The sequence below is a fragment of the Geotrypetes seraphini genome, chromosome 2, assembly GCF_902459505.1.
Source record: "Geotrypetes seraphini chromosome 2, aGeoSer1.1, whole genome shotgun sequence".
NCBI classification, from domain to species: domain Eukaryota; kingdom Metazoa; phylum Chordata; class Amphibia; order Gymnophiona; family Dermophiidae; genus Geotrypetes; species Geotrypetes seraphini.
The window spans coordinates 33,476,180-33,495,125 of NC_047085.1; the positions used below are offsets into that span (position 1 = coordinate 33,476,180).

General features: G+C 41.0%; 1 protein-coding gene across 2 annotated transcripts in view; it reads right to left on the reverse strand.

Annotated features, from left to right (window-relative positions):
• The window catches only part of EFR3A (EFR3 homolog A), a 325,895-nt gene that overhangs the window by 215,234 nt on the left and 91,715 nt on the right, over nt 1-18,946 (reverse strand). For both annotated transcript variants that reach the window (XM_033933620.1, XM_033933619.1), the window contains exon 6: nt 16,515-16,636. In XM_033933620.1, coding sequence (XP_033789511.1) covers nt 16,515-16,636 — 122 coding nt within the window. The remainder of the gene's footprint in view (nt 1-16,514; nt 16,637-18,946) is intronic.

The following is an 18,946-nucleotide window of genomic DNA, read 5'->3' on the forward strand; positions in this document are numbered from 1 at the left end:
CACAGAGAAGGCTTTAGTGTCAGCAACAAATAACCTGTGTGAATCACTGCTTACTGCCAGTGACCTCTACAAGAAACAATAGTGGGAAGGAGGACAACAGGGAAGAAGGAGGGATGCATAATGGACCATGAAGGGGAATGGAGTATTGCTGGAGAGGAAGGACACAGGAAAATGGAAACAAGGGAAAGGAAGAGAAAGTAGGAGTCTGGATATGAATTGGGAAAAAAGTGGGTAATAATTAAGTCAATCTGCAGAACTTAAAAAGCAGTGTTACTTACTGTAACAGGTGTTATCTGGGGACAGCACGCAGATATTCTCACATGTGGGTGACATCATCCATGGAGCCCAGTATGGACAGTGCCAAAGTATACTGGCACTTTAAGCTTTGCGAACCTTCGAGACTGCCTGCACCGTGCATGCGCAAATAACTTCCCTCCTATTGTCAGCTCGCGGTTCCTCAGTTCTGTGAGCAAGATATGAATCCAACCAAGGGAGGTAGGAGGGATGTGAGAATATCTGCCTGTTGTCCCCAGATAACACCTGTTACGGTAAGTAACTGTGCTTTATCCTAGGACAATCAGGCAGCATATTCTCACATGTGGGACTCCCAAGCTTACTGAAATGGGATGGAGGGAGAGTTGGCCATTAGGAAGAAAATTAATTCTGTAATACTGCTTGGATGAAACGACCATCTCACCTGGAATAGGATTCTAGACAGTAGTGAGATGTGAATGTGTGAATTGAAGACCGAGTAGCTGCTTTGCAAATTTCAGCAATGGGAGTAGAATGTAAGAAAGCTATTGATGCTGCCATAGCTCAGATTTTGTGTGCTTTTTCATGACCCTCAAGCTGCAGCCCAGCCTGAGCACAGCAAAGGGAGATGTAGGATGCCAACTATGAGGAAATAGTTTGTTTGGTTACAGACAGACCCAATCTGTTAGGGTCAAAAGAGACAAACAGTTGAGATGAAGCTCTGTGTAGCTTAGTCCTTTGAACGTAGTAAGCCAAGGCCCGCTTAAAGTCCAACAAGTAGAGATCTGTTTCTCCAGGATATGAATGAGGCTTTGGGAAGAATACTGGAAGCACAATGGATTGATTCAATTGGAATTCCATGATTACTTTTGGAAGAAATTTTGGATTTGTTCAGATGACCACTTTGTCATGATGAAATACAATAAAAGGTAGGTCACAAACCAATGCTTGAAGTTCACTCACTCGACAAGCAGAAGTGACGAAGATCAGGAAGATCACTTCCCAAGTGAGAAACTTAAGATGAGCAGATTCCAGTGATTGAAATGGTGATTTCATTAGACTAGCAAGGACTACATTAAGATCCCAAACTATTAGAAGGGGTTTGAGTGGAGGTTTGGAGTTGAAAAGTCCTTTCATAAACCAGTTTACAAGCAGGTAAGTGGACAGAAGTTTACTGTTGAAAGGAGCATGGAAAGCATTAATAGCACAGAGGTGAACTCTGACCGAAGTAGTCTTAAGAAAAGAGTTGGATAAATAGAGAAGATAGTCCCAACACTAAAGGAATAGAAGAGGATGAAGCCTCTAAGTTATGGAGGTTACACCACAACATGAAGCATGTCCACTTTTGTTGATAGCATTGCCAAGTAGAAGGCTTTCTGGAAGCAGCTATGACAGCTTGTACTGAGTCAGAAAGATTGCACTCTGTTGAAATTAGACTAAAAGGGACTAAGATGTTAGGTTCAGTGACTGCAGATTGGGATATTATAGAGATCCTTGACTCTGAGTGAGTAGAGATGAAAAGATCTGCAATGGGATTGGATCTTTGACACTCAAAGTAGCAGGGGGAACCAAGGCTGTCTGGGCCACCAAAGAGCGATCAAGATCATGGTGGCTGACTCTTGCTTGAGTTTGACTAAAGTCTTCAGAATGAGGGGGACTGGTGGAAACGTATAGAGGAACTTGTTTGTTCAATCCAGAAAAAAAGCATCTTCTTCGAAACGATGAGGAGAATACTGTCTGGAGCAGAAGCGAGGCAACTTGTGATTGTGGGGAGATGCAAACAGGTCTATCTCAGAGTCCCCCTAAGAGAGAAGATGTGGCACAAGACTGTGGAATTGAGAGACCATTTGTGAGGTCGGAGAAATCTGCTGAGATTGTCTGCAAAGGCATTTTGTTTGCTTTGCACATATATTGCTTTGAGAAATATGTTGTGAGGAATTGTCCAATTCCAAATATATTTGGCTTCCTGACAGAGGAAGTGAGCCCGTGCCCCCCAGTTTGTTGATGATCAACACTTGATTGTCCTTACGTACAAGAAGGACTTAATTGGAAATACAATCTTGAAATGTTTATAGAGCATTTCGAATTACCCTCAGCTCTAACAGGTTGATGTGAAATATCTTCTCGAGGAGACCACCGGCCCTGAGTTTTGATACCATCCAGGTGAGCTCCCCAAGCATACATGGATGTAGCCATCATAAGAATTTTCTGATGTGGCAGAATATGAACGAGCAAACCTCTGAAAACATTTGTTGAATTCAGCCACCAACGAAGGGGATGACAAAATGGCAAGGTGACTTTGATCCAATGGGACAAGGGATCTGTGGCTTGAGACCACTGTGATGCCAAGGTCCACTGAGTTGTCCTTAGGTGAAGTCGAGCGAAGGAAGTGACATGAACAGTTGATGTCATGTGTTTATTGTGAGTTTCTATACCGCTACTAATGACTGGGGAGTCAATTCAGAGTGGCTTGCATGAATTTCTGTAAAGGTGTTACAATACAGAGTATGACAAATCCACAGTCATCACGGGATTTGTCCCAAAAGAGATTAGGAAAGTCACCAAACCCCGGTGCAGGAAAGCCAATCAGGTCAGAGTCCTGGACCCCGATAGCTGACTACCCTTTGAGTAGTGAAGAAGATCCCGACTGGAGCAGTCCTAAACCAAGCCAGGAGATTGATGCTTTATTATCAGACTATCTCTTTAAGGCAGAAGCCAGTAAGAGACGGAGAGAACAAACATATACAGCCTTCTAGGGAGCCTAGACCCATCCCTCTATCCAAGCTGAGGAAGTGTGGTTTATAGCTGCTTAAAGGGATGAAGAGAACAAACATATACAGCCTGCTAGGGAGCCTAGAAGCATCCCCCTATCCAAGCTGAGGGAGTGTGGTTTACAGCTGCTTAAAGCGAAGCTCAAGTCAGAGACCAGAAGGAGAGACAGAGGGAGAGAAGGAGCTTTCCCCAAGCCAGCCAGACAACTAGAGTTTGGACTGGGACATGGAAGAGGTGGAAGAAGTTCTTCCTTACTCAGCTGTGTGTGCACAGGAGGAGTTTGAAGCCATGGACATACAGGAGAGCATGGTAGAAGCTGAAGCCTTTCCTGAAAATATGGAACTGAGTTAAGCAATGTGAGATTTTTCCAGGCTTTAATTTTGACCCTGTTTTGCTGTAAGAAGGGTTTTGTTTTGGTGCTGACTTGAATTATTTGAAGTTTTGGATTGTTGTATTTTGGAGTATTTCTCCTGTCTTTATGAACTGGTTTACTTTTGCAAAACTGGAAGAATTGAGTCTATGTGGGCAAACGTTTGTGTGAAAGTTTCCTGTTTGTATAGTAGTGCATTGTTCTGTTCTGCTGAACTAGCTGTTAGCTGTTTACGTGGAAACAACCAAGAGTGAACTGTGCCTTACTCTCAGTGCAATTAATCTAAACGCTGTTTCACAACTCATTTAGGGGCAAATTCACTAAAGCTTCTGATCGCGTCCCGACGATTGCAAAGCCAGTTTTACTGGTTTTGTGATCGCTCCCCAACACCGACCTGATTCATTAAACTGCTGCCAATCAAATCTCCTACCAGATCCGATCCACCCATGCAAATGAGGGGAAACGGCATGCATAAGTAGGAAGCCATCAATTCACTAAGCAGAAGAAGAAACACTGATCGGACCAGTCACTTACTGTCCTTGCCGACTCTTGCCCTCTTCCGCCCTGAAATCTCAGTATTGAGGTTACAATCCCATATAAATGTCAGCAATCACAGCTCTGAAAAATTAGTTAAAATGTATAAATATTACAAATATTGTGTTTTGATTGTGAATAGCTCAGACCCTATAACCCGTGATTCAGTGATGAAACCGAACTGAGGTTAGCTGGGGGACCATCATCGCCTTCACTGTCCCCTTTCCCATCCGATTCCAAGACCAACACAAAATCAATAAATGAAGGTAAAAACTAAAAAAACGTATAACTTATCTGGAAAGGATGGATTGATGACTGCTGCTAAACCTCAGAGGTGTTAAAGTGACCAGTGCCTGTGAATATCAGTCGGACATTTTCTTTATTGCACCATTCTGTTATCCCTGTACCCCCGACTCGAGTTTCAAGTCTTCTTCAGGGAGGGACACTGTTAATAGCTCTACATATCGAGACAGCACCAGAGGCAGGGCTAACTGATATTCACAGGCAGTTGTCACTTTAACACCTCTGAGGTTTAGCAGCAGTCATCAATCCATCCTTTCCAGATAAGTTATACGTTTTTTTAGTTTTTACTTTCATTTATTGATTTTGTGTTGGTCTTGGAATCGGATGGGAAAGGGGACAGTGAAGGCGATGATGATCCCCAGCTAACCTCAGTTCGGTGTCATCACTGAATCACGGGTTATAGGGTCTGAGCTATTCACAATCAAAACACAATATTTGTAATATTTATACATTTTAACTAATTTTTCAGAGCTGTGATTGCTGACATTATTTATCAGAGTGGTAATATCACAGAGGATTATTTGATATCTCCCTATTACAGTGATTACAATCCCATATAAACCTTCAAAATAAAAAATAAAGCTGCACAAATTTTGAGCGTGTTCTGTTCGGTAATCTGGCTGCACAAATTCACTGCACAAATCATTCCTTTTAAAATATCCAACTCATAGGGCCAGCAAACTGCAGCCACCCCTCCCCCTTTCTTTTGAGCTCGCTTGTGCGAAGAGCAAGCCATGCAGAAATTGCATCTATAACCAACGAGGATACTCTACACATGCGTTTCAATCGCTCTACAGCGATCCATTGGATCGGTTGTAGGCGTGTGTCCGATCAGATCATTTGCATGTAGAATCTGTAGTGAATCGGTCACTCGGCAAAAATCGGCCAAAAATCGCCCAACAACGATCCAGATCGGTAAGTTTAGTGAATCTAGGTCTTAGTCTCTATCTGAAAGCTCCTGAGCATGTTTTATGCTGGTTCATTTCTTTTGTGCCTAAATGCTGAGGGGGATAAACAAGCACAAGCCTCCTAAGAGAGAAATTATTTTCTGTGAAAAAGCCTGTCACATAATTCTAAGGAAAGAGCCTAGTCTGACAATTTGGCTATTTTCTTTGTTTCACAAAAGCCAGAGGTTTGCAGAGGTTGATATTTTTTTTTTTTGCAGTTCAGCTTCATGGCTCAGTACTGCATTGAATGGCTAAATGCAATTGAAAGTACAGTTTCTTTTTCCAATTTTTTTTTTCTTCCTTTTGACTGTTCAAGTAATTTAGGGTTTGGACTGAATGCACTTTAGTTTTGAATGTGTAATAAGACTGCTCTGGTGAAGAGAACTGGCCCAGCCTTTTACACTGAAAGACCAGAGCCAGACAACGGTGTTGCAATCCACCCTGTATGAGGTGCAAGTTTTGTATTCCTTTTCTTTTGCTGGAATTGCTATCCAAGTCCATCATATATGATATCATTTTGTTGCAACTGACAACTGGTGCATGTTATAGTCACAGTTTGGCCGGTGACATGAATAAACCAGTCGATTCATATTCTGATTGTGTATTCCTTTCTTGGGAAAGGGTACAGTTTACCTACCTGTTATACCAGCCCTAAGCCGTTGCCTAGTTTCCCCAAATCCTGAAGGGGTCCCCTGGTTAGAGGGGACACGCCAGGCTAGAGATTGCCACGAATTGAAGGGCCCACTGAGAGCAACAGGGGCACAGGCATGACAAGAGTTACAAAGAGCTTCTCTGAGGTGTTATAATACCTTGGCTCTATACAATACAAGGGCTCTATATTGAATTACAAGGGCATAATTATGCCATAATCAAACATTCTACTTAGGTTACTGGCACATTGATCATCCTACTTCTATGCATACATTTAAACCAAATCAATCGTCCTACATATATTCACATCTAATATTAGGTTTACTATTGCAACTAAGTATACAAAATTTACACACCTCTTAAGGAGGCTGGCCAATTCAACTAAATATAATCTATATACACGTATCTGTACCGTGTTTTATGTTTATCTTTGAAATATTATTTTCCTCAGAGTCTAGTTTTCTGGGCTTCTGGGTTTTGTCTAGTTATATCCTATTATGTTCATACTATCATGTTCTTGATGGTGGGGGTGGGGGAGGGGTTTTAGTTTTCTCACTGATATGTTTTGCAGCATGTACACCTGGTTGTAAAGATCAAGCAAGGTGTGTAGTCTTTGTTGAGGAAGGAATGCCCAGAGAAGATTAGTTTTTAGAAGGGCCCCTATGAATTCCAACACCTGAGAGGGCTGAAGATGAGTTTTTGAAAAGTTGACTTCGAACCCTAGAAGTTGAAAGAAAGTTATCCTCATCTCTGTTGCTGAATGCACTTCTTGAGATGATGGAGCTTTTATTAGCCAATCATCTAGATATGGGAACACTTGTAATTTGTGAAACTGCAGAGTGGCAGCTACCATTGCCAGGCACTTTATAAATACTCTTGGAGAGGAAGCAAGGCCGAACAGCAGAACTTTGTACTGAAAGTGTTGATGAGCTATTTGAAAATGAAGAAACTTTCTATGGTTGGGATAGAGAATGACATGGGGGAAAAATTTGTCCCAGTCCTCACCCCGTCCCCGCAGACTCTGTCTGATCCCATCCGCATAAGTCTTGAATAACTATTTTATATTGAAATAATTTTTTTAAGTATAAAAAGGAACAATATGCTGTACAACTGTCATTTTATAAATCACAAATACAGAAAAAGGATCAACAAAACTCATCTCCCCTCACAATATCCCCTCCACTATCAGGAAAAATGAATGTACGATAGAAAATTCATCTTTACAGACATGGTTCTGGAAATTGGAACAACGAGTGAGGTGATTAAATTTGCAGATGACACTAAACTGTTCAAAGTTGTTACAACGCATGTGGATTGTGAAAAATTGCAGGTAGACCTTAGGAAACTGGAAGACTGGGCATCCAAATGGCAGATGAAATTTAATGTGGGCAAATGCATAGTGATGCACATTGGGAAGATTAACCCACATCACAGTTACTGGATGCTAGGGTCCACGTGTCGTTGTAGACAATACGATGAAACTTTCCGCCCAATGTGCGGTGTTGGCCAAAAAAAGCAAACAAGATGCTAGGAATTATTAAAAAAGGGATGGTTAACAAGACTGGTGGAGAAGAAAGTGGTGACACAGTTCAAACAAGCGTGGGATGAACACAGAGGATCTCTAATCAGAAAATAATGGGTATATATTGAAGGAACTAATAATAATAATAATAATAACTTTATTCTTATATACCGCCAACAATCTTGCGACTTCTAGGCGGTTTACAATAAAGAGAAACTGTACATACAGCGAATTACAGAGTATAGCAGTGTACATCTGATAATGGGAACATTAATGATAATAACAACAGTTCGTATGCTACAGGGCCTTGAAGTGCCATGCGGCTTACAAAGAATTAGAAAAATTCCATAAATTGAATGGGGTATTCATAGTTTGTGATTGGGGGTTAACGGTTTACAAATTCAGTTTTGGGAATGATATTGCAAAGGGGGCTATTGTCCTGGTTCATTACCTAGGTGTTTCGAGAACAGGTACGTTTTTAGGTGTTTCCTAAATTCTCCATAGTCATTTGTGTGAGTAATTAGTTTTTCTAAGTCTTTGCCCCATAAGGCTGCTTGATATGATAGAAGTTGTTGGTGGTATCTCTTATATTTGCATCCTCTAGCCGGTGGGGAGACGAACTTCAGGTGTGTACTTCTCTCATGTCTGTTGGATGGGAATGAGAAGAGGTCTGTTATGTATTTAGGGGCTAGACCATATAATACCTTGAAGCAGAGACATCCCAGCTTGAACTTCGTGCGTGCCTCCATTGGCAGCCAGTGCAGGAGTTGGTAGGAAGGGGTTATGTGATCGGACTTCTTCAACCCGAAGATCAGCCTGACTGCTGCGTTTTGTATCAATTGCAGTCTTTGCATTTGCTTCTGGGGGATTGCCAGATGGGTAATGTTACAATAGTCAAGGTGGCTTAGTATAAGGGATTGTACTAGAATTCTGAATGCTGGAGCGTGGAAGTATGCTCTAATGGACCTAAGTTTCCAGAGAGTGAAAAATCCTTTTTTGATTAGGGAGTTCACATGGTCTTTCATGGTTAACCCTTGGTCTAGTGTTACCCCCAGAATCTTCATCGTTGGTTGAATGGGGTAATTAAGATTGTTAATGAGTAATGATTTTGTCGTATTATGTGCATGTGGCGAGGCTATAAAGAATTTAGTTTTATCTGCATTGAGCTTCAGTTTGAATTCTGTGGTCCATTGTTCCATCAGGTTTAGTGCTTCTGTTGCTATGGGGGTGATTTCGGAGGGTGACGCATTAAACGGGATCATGATTGTGAAGTCATCTGCATAACTGAATACTTTTATACCTCGCTTGGTCAGTTGCGTACCTAGTGAAGATATATAGACATTGAAGAGTAGTGGGGATAGTGGGGACCCCTGTGGAACGCCTGATGGGTTTCTCCATGTTTTAGAGAGGTTGTGGTTGAAGCGCACTTGATAGGTGCGGGTTGTAAGGAATCCTCGGAACCAGTTAAGCACCTCACCTCCGATGCCAATTGCGTCTAAACATTGTAGCAGTTTTTTGTGATCCACCAAGTCGAAGGCTGAGCTCATGTCGAATTGCATGATTAAAGCATTATAGCCCTTGCTGAATAAGTTGCGTATGTATTCTAGGGTCGCTGCAATTACCGTCTCAGTGCTGAACAGAGGTCTGAAGCCCGACTGGGTTTCATGTAGCAGCGAGAACTGATCAAGGTAGTCCAGCAATTGGGTGTGTACTAAACCTTCCATTAATTTTGCAAAAAATGGGATGGATGCTACCGGTCTATAGTTAGTTGCTGATGTTAGGGATTGTTTACGATTTTTTGGGATAGGGGTGATTATTATGTGACCGTTTTTCGATAAGAATTTTCCGTTTTTGAAGTTATTGGACATATGACTCCATAGTGTTAGTTTAAAGTCTAATGGGGCTGCTTTCATAATGTTGGGGGGACAAGGATCCAGGATACAGCTTGATTTGGTATATTTGTTGTAAAGCTTTGTGAAGTTATTCCATTCTATTTCCTGAAAGGAGTTCCAATACATGTCCACTGGTATTTTATTTTCATGTATGTTGGCTATTTGATATTCATCTGTGTTGTTTGTTGGGCAGTTGTTCCTTAGGTTCACAATTTTTGAGTCGAAATGTTGTGCTAGTTCGTCTGCTGATGGAAGTTTTATGTCGTGCATGGATTGACTGTGGCGTGTGGTGTCGAATAAATTTTTAACCAGGTTGAACAATTCATGAGTGTTGACTCCTTTTGAACTCGTGTTGTATGTATGTATTTTGGATGAGTAGAATTTTTTTTTTTTTTCTTTTATTAGTTGTTTGTAGTCCTTTATATTTGATCTCCAATTGTTCCTGTCAGATATTTCTCCTGTTTTGTTCCAGATCCTTTCTAGTCCTTTCTAAGGCCTGTACTGGGCAGATTTACACGCTCTGTGTCCCATATATGGACATTCAGTTGAGGACAGGCTAGGATGGCTTCGATGGCTGTGTTGGTTAAGATGGGTTGGAGTGATCAGAAAATAATGGGTATATAATGAAGGAACCAAGGCCTGTACTGGGCAGACTTGCAGCTTTTTACTCATCCAAAATTAACTCATCTAATACTAGCTCAAAAGGAATCAATATAAAAGAACTGTTCAACCTGGTTACTAATTTATTTGACACAACATGTTACACTCGGCTCATTGAAGAGGCCTGGGTTGGCGCATACTATGCAGAAGCGTTAGCAGGGCGTGACAGAGACCTGCCTAGTTCTGATCAGAGGGTCTTATATGCATGCAAACACATTTAAAACTTTGAAAAAAGTCAGGATAATAAACAAAAGACCAGGAAACCGATATATAGCATAGGAAAAGGGGAATTCACTATTTGTGTGAGGTGTTAGATAGGGCAGAATCATAGAGGAAATTAGGTAATGTGTAACATACATACCTAGAGATATTAAGGACTCCATCTTGAGGTAGTGACTTCATTTCGTGTTAGTGATTTTCACTCTGTCTGTTCTTTGTTCAGCTTCCCGCCTTAAGCCTTGTGGGTCTAATTGATACCAGATGTGCTTAGGCAGGTTAGGAAGAGCATATTAGACTCCATATTCCAAACTGAGATACTACATGTATTAAGTATGAATGTAATATATTGTGTTGTGTGTGAATAGGGCCCCGAATGAATGATGTGTGAAAGATATGTGAAAGAATGGTGTGTACTTAATTTCTAATATTTTATATATTTTGAACCTGAAGAAACTCTAAGGAGAAATTCTGAGGCAACATCTGGAAATGGTTAGGTTAGATCCAAAGGTACTGTACTAGTCTTTGCAAAGCTCAGAGCAGGGGGGATAGCCCCTCCTCCTCCTTTTCTGTGCTGACAGGGAAAGACAAGAACTTTTCAACATTTTTGAATTTAGGCTCTCGTGAAACAGATAAGCAGGTTTAGATTTAAAGTTTTCTTTGGCTATGTTGTAATAATGGGTTTATGCATATTTGGAAATTAATCTAAACAAAAAATATGACTTTAAAAATTTTGTTTTGAGTTTGAAAAACATGTAAAGGAATTTCCTTTGTCCAAATCTAAGGACAGCTTCTGTTAATGGATTGGTTGACAAGTGTGATGTCATACTGGCTTGTGAAAAATATAAAAGGAACGGACCAGTATAGACTCAGAGAGACCATCAGGAGAGGTGCAATTTTCACGCCTGATGGGACTTCATTACACATAAGATTTCTGAGACATGTAAGATTAACATTAATTAATTAATTAATATTGAACTGGTAATATATGTGTGATTGACATTACACCTCTTGGCGCAGAGCGCAGCACACGCACATGAATCACTACTCATCATGCATAATATTAAACCACCTTCAGCAAATGATTTAGCATAGTATTTTGATTCAAAAATTAAAAACCTAAGAAATAACTGTTCGACAATTGACATATACAAACATCAACTAACATACAAGGAAATGAAATACCAGTGGACATGATTTGGAGTTCCTTTCAAAACTTAGAATGGAATAATTATATCCAATTATATAACAAGTACTCTAAATCATACTGTGTTCTGGACTCATGTCCCCCAGAAATTATGAAAGCAGCTCCATTAAAATTCAAACTGTCTTTGCTGAATTATTTAACCGATAACTTAAAAAATGGAAAATTCCTCACTAATAATGGTCATATTATAATAACTCCAATTCCAAAAAATCGTAAAGAATCACCAGCATCAGTAACCAACTATAGACCAGTAGCATCCATTCCATTCATTGTAAAAATCTTGGAAGGATTGGTACATACCCAATTGATGGAATATCTTGACCAGTTCTCTCTTCTGCATTAAACTCAATCCGGTTTTAGGCCTTTGTTTAGCACTGAGACAGTAATGGTGGCTATCTTGGATAATCTGCGTTTCTTGTTTAGTAAAGGCCTTAACGCCCTGATCATGCAATTTGACATGAGTTCTGCCTTCGACTTGGTGGACCATGGGAAATTGTTACAATGCTTAGACACAATTGGAATCAAAGGAGCAGTGTTAAGCTGGTTTCGAGGTTTCCTTATATCCCGCACCTATCAAGTACGTTTTAATCACAATCTCTCTGATACATGGAGCAATCCATCTGGCACGCCACAGGGGTCGCTACTATCCCCATTGCTTTTCAATGTGTACATGTCTTCATTTGGTGCACAATTGTCCCAACTGGGTATAAAATTATTTAGCTACGCAGATGACTTTACGATCATTATCCCATTCACTACTTCTCTCTCGGAAGCTACCCCTAAAGCACAGAAGTACTAAATTTGATGGAGCAATGAATGATTGAATTCAGACTAAAGCTTAATCCAGAAAAAACAAAATTTTTTGTAGCTTCGCCACACCCGCTTGACACTAAAACATCAATGTGCATCAATAATCTTAGCTATCCTATTCAATCTACTATGAAGGTATTGGGAGTAACATTGTACCAGAGCCTGACCATGAAAGACCAGGTGGATTCCTTAGTTATAAAGAGTTTTCACACCCTCTGGAAGCTTCAGTCCATTAGAGCATACTTTGATGTTTCATCATTTAGAATTCTGGTATAATCCCTTATGCTGAGCCAACTTGATTACTGTAACATCGCCTATTTGGCAATTCACCAGACGAATATGCAGCGATTGCAACTGGTACAAAATGCGGCAATCAGGCTACTTTGTGGGTTGAAGAAGTTCAATCATGCAATACCTTCCTACCGACTTCTACACTGGCTGCCGATGGAGGCTCGTGTGAAGTTCAAGTTTGGATGTTTTTACTTTAAGGTACTATACGGTTTGGCCCCTAAATATATAACTGACCTTTTCTCTTTCACAACAAACAAACATAAGAGAAGCTCACATCTGAATTTTGTTTCCCCACCGGTTAGAGGATGTAAATTTAAAAGTCATCATCAACATCTTTTCTCACATCAAGCAGCATTATGGGGTAAAGATCTGGAACAACTGCTTATGCATATTACTTATGGGGAATTTAGGAAACACCTAAAAACATATCTGTTCTTGAAGTATTTAGGTAACTGACCTATACAATCTTAGTCCACAACAACTGATCTCCAGAACCGTTAATCACTAACCCTTAACTTTGTTAAATCTACTCAATCTGGAACATCTTTTAATTATTGTAAAACGCATAGAACTTCACGGTCCTGCGGTATGTAAACTGTTGTTATTATTATTATTATATATGGACATTCAGTTAAGGACAGGCTTGAGTTGAGGAGGCCTTCGATACCTGGGTTGGTTAAGATGGGATGGAGTGATCTTTGATGGAGACTCCAGCAGATAGAACCTAAGCACACTACTGGGCAGGAATCTGGGTTTCCGGCCCAGAAATATTTAAGGAAAAGGACCATAAATTAAATGATTGATTAGGGAGTATGTATGGTTGGGCATACTGGATGGACCATTCGGGTCTTTATCTACCGTCATTTACTATGTTACTAAGAATGTTATAATGCCTCTGTATCTCTACAAGGTGTGATCTCAACTGGACTATTGTATTCAATTCTGGTCTCCTTATCTCAAGAAAGATATAGTGGTACTAGAAAAGGTTCAAAGAAGAGTGACCAAGATGATAAAGGGGATGGAATTCCTCTCGTATGAGGAAAGACTAAAAAGGTTAGGGCTCTTCAGCTTGGAAAAGACACGACTGAGGGGGAGCTATGATTGAAGTCTACAAAATCCTGAGTGGAGTAGAATGGCTACAAGTGGATCAATTTTTCACACCGTCAAAAATTACAAAGACTTGAAGCTACATAGAAATAATTTTAAAACCAATAAGAGGAAATATTTTTTCACTCAGAGAATAGTTAAGCTATGGAACGCACTGCCATAGGTTGTGGTAAGAGCAGATAACATAGCTGGTTTTAAGAAGGGTTTGGAAAAGTTTCTGGAGGAAAAGTCCATAGTCTGTTATTGAGAAAGACATGGGGAAAGCCATTGCTTGCCCTGGATCGGTAGCATGGAATGTTGCTACTCTTTGGGTTTTGGTCAGGTACTAGTGATCTGGATTGGCCACTGTGAGAACAGGCTACTAGGCTTGATGGATCTTTGGTTTGATCCAGTAAGGCTATTTTTATGTTCTTACCTCAGTCACACACAGAACACAAATGCCAAATATATAAAAACTGACCAAAATTGATAAACATAAATTAAACCAAAATTCCAAGAAGCCACATCTTCCATATAATAGCATAACACTAAAGCAATAAAAATATTAATTTCCTCCTATACTGTGCAAAATATAAAGACCACACATGCCAGGGATGGTGTTAGGCCAAGGAGTGCAATTAGGGCAACTGCCCCTAGCTAGAGAAAACTCTAAGCCTCCTGGAAGCTGAAGATGTCACGGGCTAGTAGAGGGATTTTGGGTCCCCTCCCAAGTTTCTGCCTTGGGCCTTACCCATATCTAACACCAGCACCGGTAAGATAAACATTTCAGTTCTCATATTCGAATCACAAAATACAAAATAAAATTATTTTTCTTTTTGTCATCTAGTCATTTTATTTTTCAGACAATGTCAGTCCCAGGCTCTGGTTTCTGTCCCTCTGTCATCTCTTAATTCACTCGCCAGGGTCTCCTGCTCATTTGACATTTCTTCTTCTCTGTGCTCACCATCTACCTTCCATCTTTGTGTACCTATCTTTCCCTTCTCTGGGTCCTCTATACCTCCCTATCCAGCATCTTCCCTCTGTCTATCTCCCTGTACTCTATATCCTGCATTACTCATCTCCCTCCTTTGTTCCTATTGTTTCCCACATCTAGCACTTTCCGTCTGTGTCCATATACCCCCTCCCATGTCTGCCACTGTCCCTCTCAGTCCATGTACCATTCCCATGCAGCATCTCCCTTTGTGTCCCTATCCCTATTCTCCTCTCCATGCCTATTATTTCCCCTCTATTTCCCTATGTCTCTCCCTCTCTCTGCTGTGTTCAGTATTTCATTCCCTATTTCTTCATTTACTTAGTATGGAATCTCCTTTTCCTTTCTCTTTCCTCCAGCAGCCCCCCTTTCACAGGTACAGCACCTCTCCTTCTTTCCCCAGCTCCCCCTCATGCAAGAACTGTAGCTCTCTCCTTTCTCTTCAGCTCCAGCCCTCCCCTCCATAAGTCAAGCACCTCTCACTCCCTTATCTTCAGCTCCAGCCCTCCTCCTGTACCCTTTCGTCCGTTCAGCCCCAACTCCCCTCCCGGGCCAAGTCCTCCATCTACTTTGCCTTACATTGCTCCCTCTCTTCATTGGGGCTGACGGCTCCAGCTCCTCCTTTCACTCACGGATCCGACAGGTCCAGAAAACTTCCTTCCCTCCCTGCTGCTGGCACACACCCTGCAGAGCGAGCCGATCTCTCTACACAGACTTGCTCAACAGTGCTGGTGTTCTTCACTCTGCCGAGCTCCTCCTTATGATGCAACTTCCTGTCTATGTAAAAAGGAAGTTGTGTCATAAGAAGGAGCCTGGCAGAGGGAAGGCCACAAGTACCGTTGAGCAAGTCTGTGTAGAGATCGGATTGCTCTGCAAGGTGTGTGCCAGAGGCAGAGAGGGAAGAAAGCCAGCTGGAGCCGCCGGACCTGCGATGGAGGGAGGAATAGTGGGATATTGTGGAGCTGTTGTGGGTGGGGTTCCCCACAGGAATATGTTTACCACTCCACGGAGCAGCAAAAAGCCTTGTTCCCGCACCAGCGGTGAGCAGATATAAATTCTACCCGTTCCTGCAGGTTTATAGTGGTTAGCCTTGGTAACAGGTCACCATATCATTCTCTAGGTTGGGATGAATGGATATGTGGGTGTAGGCCTCCTTGAGGTCGAGAGAGAATGTCCCCAGGGATAGCATGCAAAACTCTGGCAGAAGACCACTGCTATGGGTATCACAGCACCCAAGTCACCGAAAACGAACTTTAAATCACAAAATAAAAGAAAAAGAAAAAGAAGCAGAGCAAATCAGAAAGACCTCTGCACGGATCGCTTGCAGATATTGAAACTGCAAGGGGCTCTGTTTCTCTCTCAGTAGAATGAGGAGCACATGGTGAGAAAAGTGTTCGATTTTTGCAGGGCCCAGATTGCAAGAACAGATTGGACACCTTGCATATAGAGTCCAGAAAGAACATACTAGAAGAAGGTTTATTTCATTTTTTCATAATGTGATTTTTTTATCTTTTATTTTTATTGTATATCTTGGCAATTTAATTGATAAAAAAAAAAAGATTGCAACAAACTGCACTAAGGGCTCCTTTTACGAAGGTGCGCTAGCATTTTTAGTGCACATACCGGATTAGCGCATGCTATAGCACGCGCTAGCTGAAAAACTACCGCCTGATCAAAAGGAGGCGGTAGCGGCTAGCGCGCGCTATTCCGCGCATTAAGGCTCTAACGCGCCTTCGTAAAAGGAGCCCTAAGTCAATGTAAATTTTTTTCCTTGTTCATTTTTTTAGGTCTACAGGCAAAGAGAAATAAGAGATCCTCACTCATCCCATACTGCTAAACAAACATCTGAAATTCTAAACACAAATATATACAGTACTCGTATTCATGTTTACATCTAATTTTTTTTTTTTAACCTTGCACCATCCATATGTCAGCAGATTGGCTATGGTTGCTTAAATTACTTCTGAGCTATGAAAAAAAATTAAAGTACATTTGCTAACTTTTACTTACTCTGTTCTTATTTCTGGGTCAGGATGACAGGAATGGCACATTGCACTGAATCGGGAAACAAAAAAGTCATAGCGTCTGTGGTATGAAGGTGTGTCTTCTTCAATATTTGCAAACTTGACAAACTATGAAAAAAGAAGAAATATTAGCAGCTGGTTTAGAAATATTTAATATTGTCATACCAAATGGAAAAAGACATGAATCTTGGTTCGCCCCTCCTTTACCAACTGTTGTCTTAGCTTTTCTCCCACACTCTTTTTTATTCTTACTCTGCTTGCTCCTATTTTCTCCAGTAAACTTAAAGCCACACCATGCAATCAGGTAAATATTTTTATTAGAATTATTTATGCAGAATTTGCACATTAATGGAAGTATGCCTGCTGGACCCATGCACACAAAATTCTGTGGTGAGGGCAACTTTACTTTGCGCATGTCCAAACAAAGCTAAAGTGCCACCGCATATCTGTGCATTTTGTTCTACATAAAATATTAGCCTTGCAAAAATTTTGTGCATAGAAAATTTTTGCAAGACTCATATTTATGCACAAACATGTGCTAGCACTTGTGTTTGGTCATGTATGCATGAGCTTTTAACTCCCATCTGTCTTTTTAAATTGCAGACACTTGTTTCTGGTTGCAGACAGACAAAACTGGCAATCCCAAAAAATTGCCCTGGACCTGAAGAAAAATTCTTTCTACTGCATATGTGTCAAAAGTCATTTTCTTCTGAGAACTGTAGACAAACACTTAAAGGCATCATTATCATGAATTTGAATGCAGTGTGCAACCATGTGATCTACACAACTTCCGTGCTCAACCGTTTCCTGCATTGTACAGCCAGTAACAAACATGTAGGGTTCCTTTTGCGAAGATGCGCTAGTGTTTTTAGCGCACGCTCAAGATTAGCACACGTTAGCCGAAAAACTACCGCCTGCTTAAAAGGAGGTGGTAACGGCTAGTGCACGCGCTGAAACCGCTAGTGCACCTTTGTAAAAGGAGCCCATAGACTGCTCATTAACCACAATCTGCAGCTTGCAGTAGCTTTCTACAATGGCTCTTAGTTTGGCTAGGCTTGTTTTGTTTCAATGAAGCAAATGTACAGCACTGAGAAAGTTTGTGAGTCCCAAATATAATAATGAGAAATAGAAGTTCTTACTATGATCTCATTGTTTAATTGAAATGAGTCTTTTTATAAGTAATAAAAAACTACAAATTAAATAACTCGGTGTTTCTTGAGATAGAATTTAATGAAGTAGAAAAAGTAAGAGTAATTCAGAATCAATGTTATTAAACTCTTACTGCCCTTGGCATAATTAATTAATTAGAAATCAGGTGCTTTAATAAGTTGGTAACAAGATCACAATATGCAAAGTAAATCCAAATGGCTGAGTTCGGGCATCCTGTTCCAAAGGTTTTGGCCTGGTTTTATCATTAACTTTAAGCAAATTCATCATGCCCTAATTAAAAGAAATTTAATAGGACCTATGAAAAAACAGTTGATCTCATCATTCTGGACAGGGTTATGAGATAATTCCTGTACATTTGGGACTACATCAATCCAGTGTCCAACAGTACTTACAACTAAGCCTCTGGATGATGGTTGACTTCCAAGAACGGTTTTATTTTCTCTGCACTGCAGTAACTTTCTGCCACTGGCGCAACTGATTAAGAAGAAAGCGACGAGTTTGCCGGAAGCGTCCAATGAGCAGGGTCTGAAGAATACACTTTCCAGGGGAGCTGGAAAAAGGTCCAGTGAAAATTCACACTTGGGCCACTGCATGGCTCTGCTGAGGCGCTCAAACCATGCTAAACAAGTCCCTAGACTTGGAACGCAGGCGTTTGGCACCAAACTCCGGAACAATCTCTGGGTGAGATATTTTTCCAAAATCACAGACCCAGGCTCCCCAGCTCTGGAGGACCTGAAGGAGGCAAAGCCTGAAACTCTTACCCCCTTACCCCAGCATGCTGTGACTCATGGTATACAGTCACTGATCTGGCACCAATCCAGTGCAATCAAGGCACACATTCACCGGGACCCCAAACCACCTCGACGAAATCTCAATACCACCTAAAGAAAACGAGGCCTATGCAGCAGACAGAAACTGGTCAGATTTCCCAGACACACAATGGCACGATCTAGACAAACTGTACAAAAAATAGTCATGCAGCCTGCGACCTCAACCAGTCCCCCATACCTGTTAAAAGCTGCCATCACTAGATTCCGCCCACCTCATGTGGAGGATTAATTACATGCTCACACAGAGGATCAATTTACACAAGAAGTCGCCAAAATTATCATAATTCCTATTCTGAAAGACCCAAAGGGAGCAATAGATCAGCTATCCAATTACAGACCTATAGCCTCAATACCGCTATACGTCAAACTAATGGAAGGCCTCGCAGCAAAACTTCTCACCGAATACTTAGAAACCCAC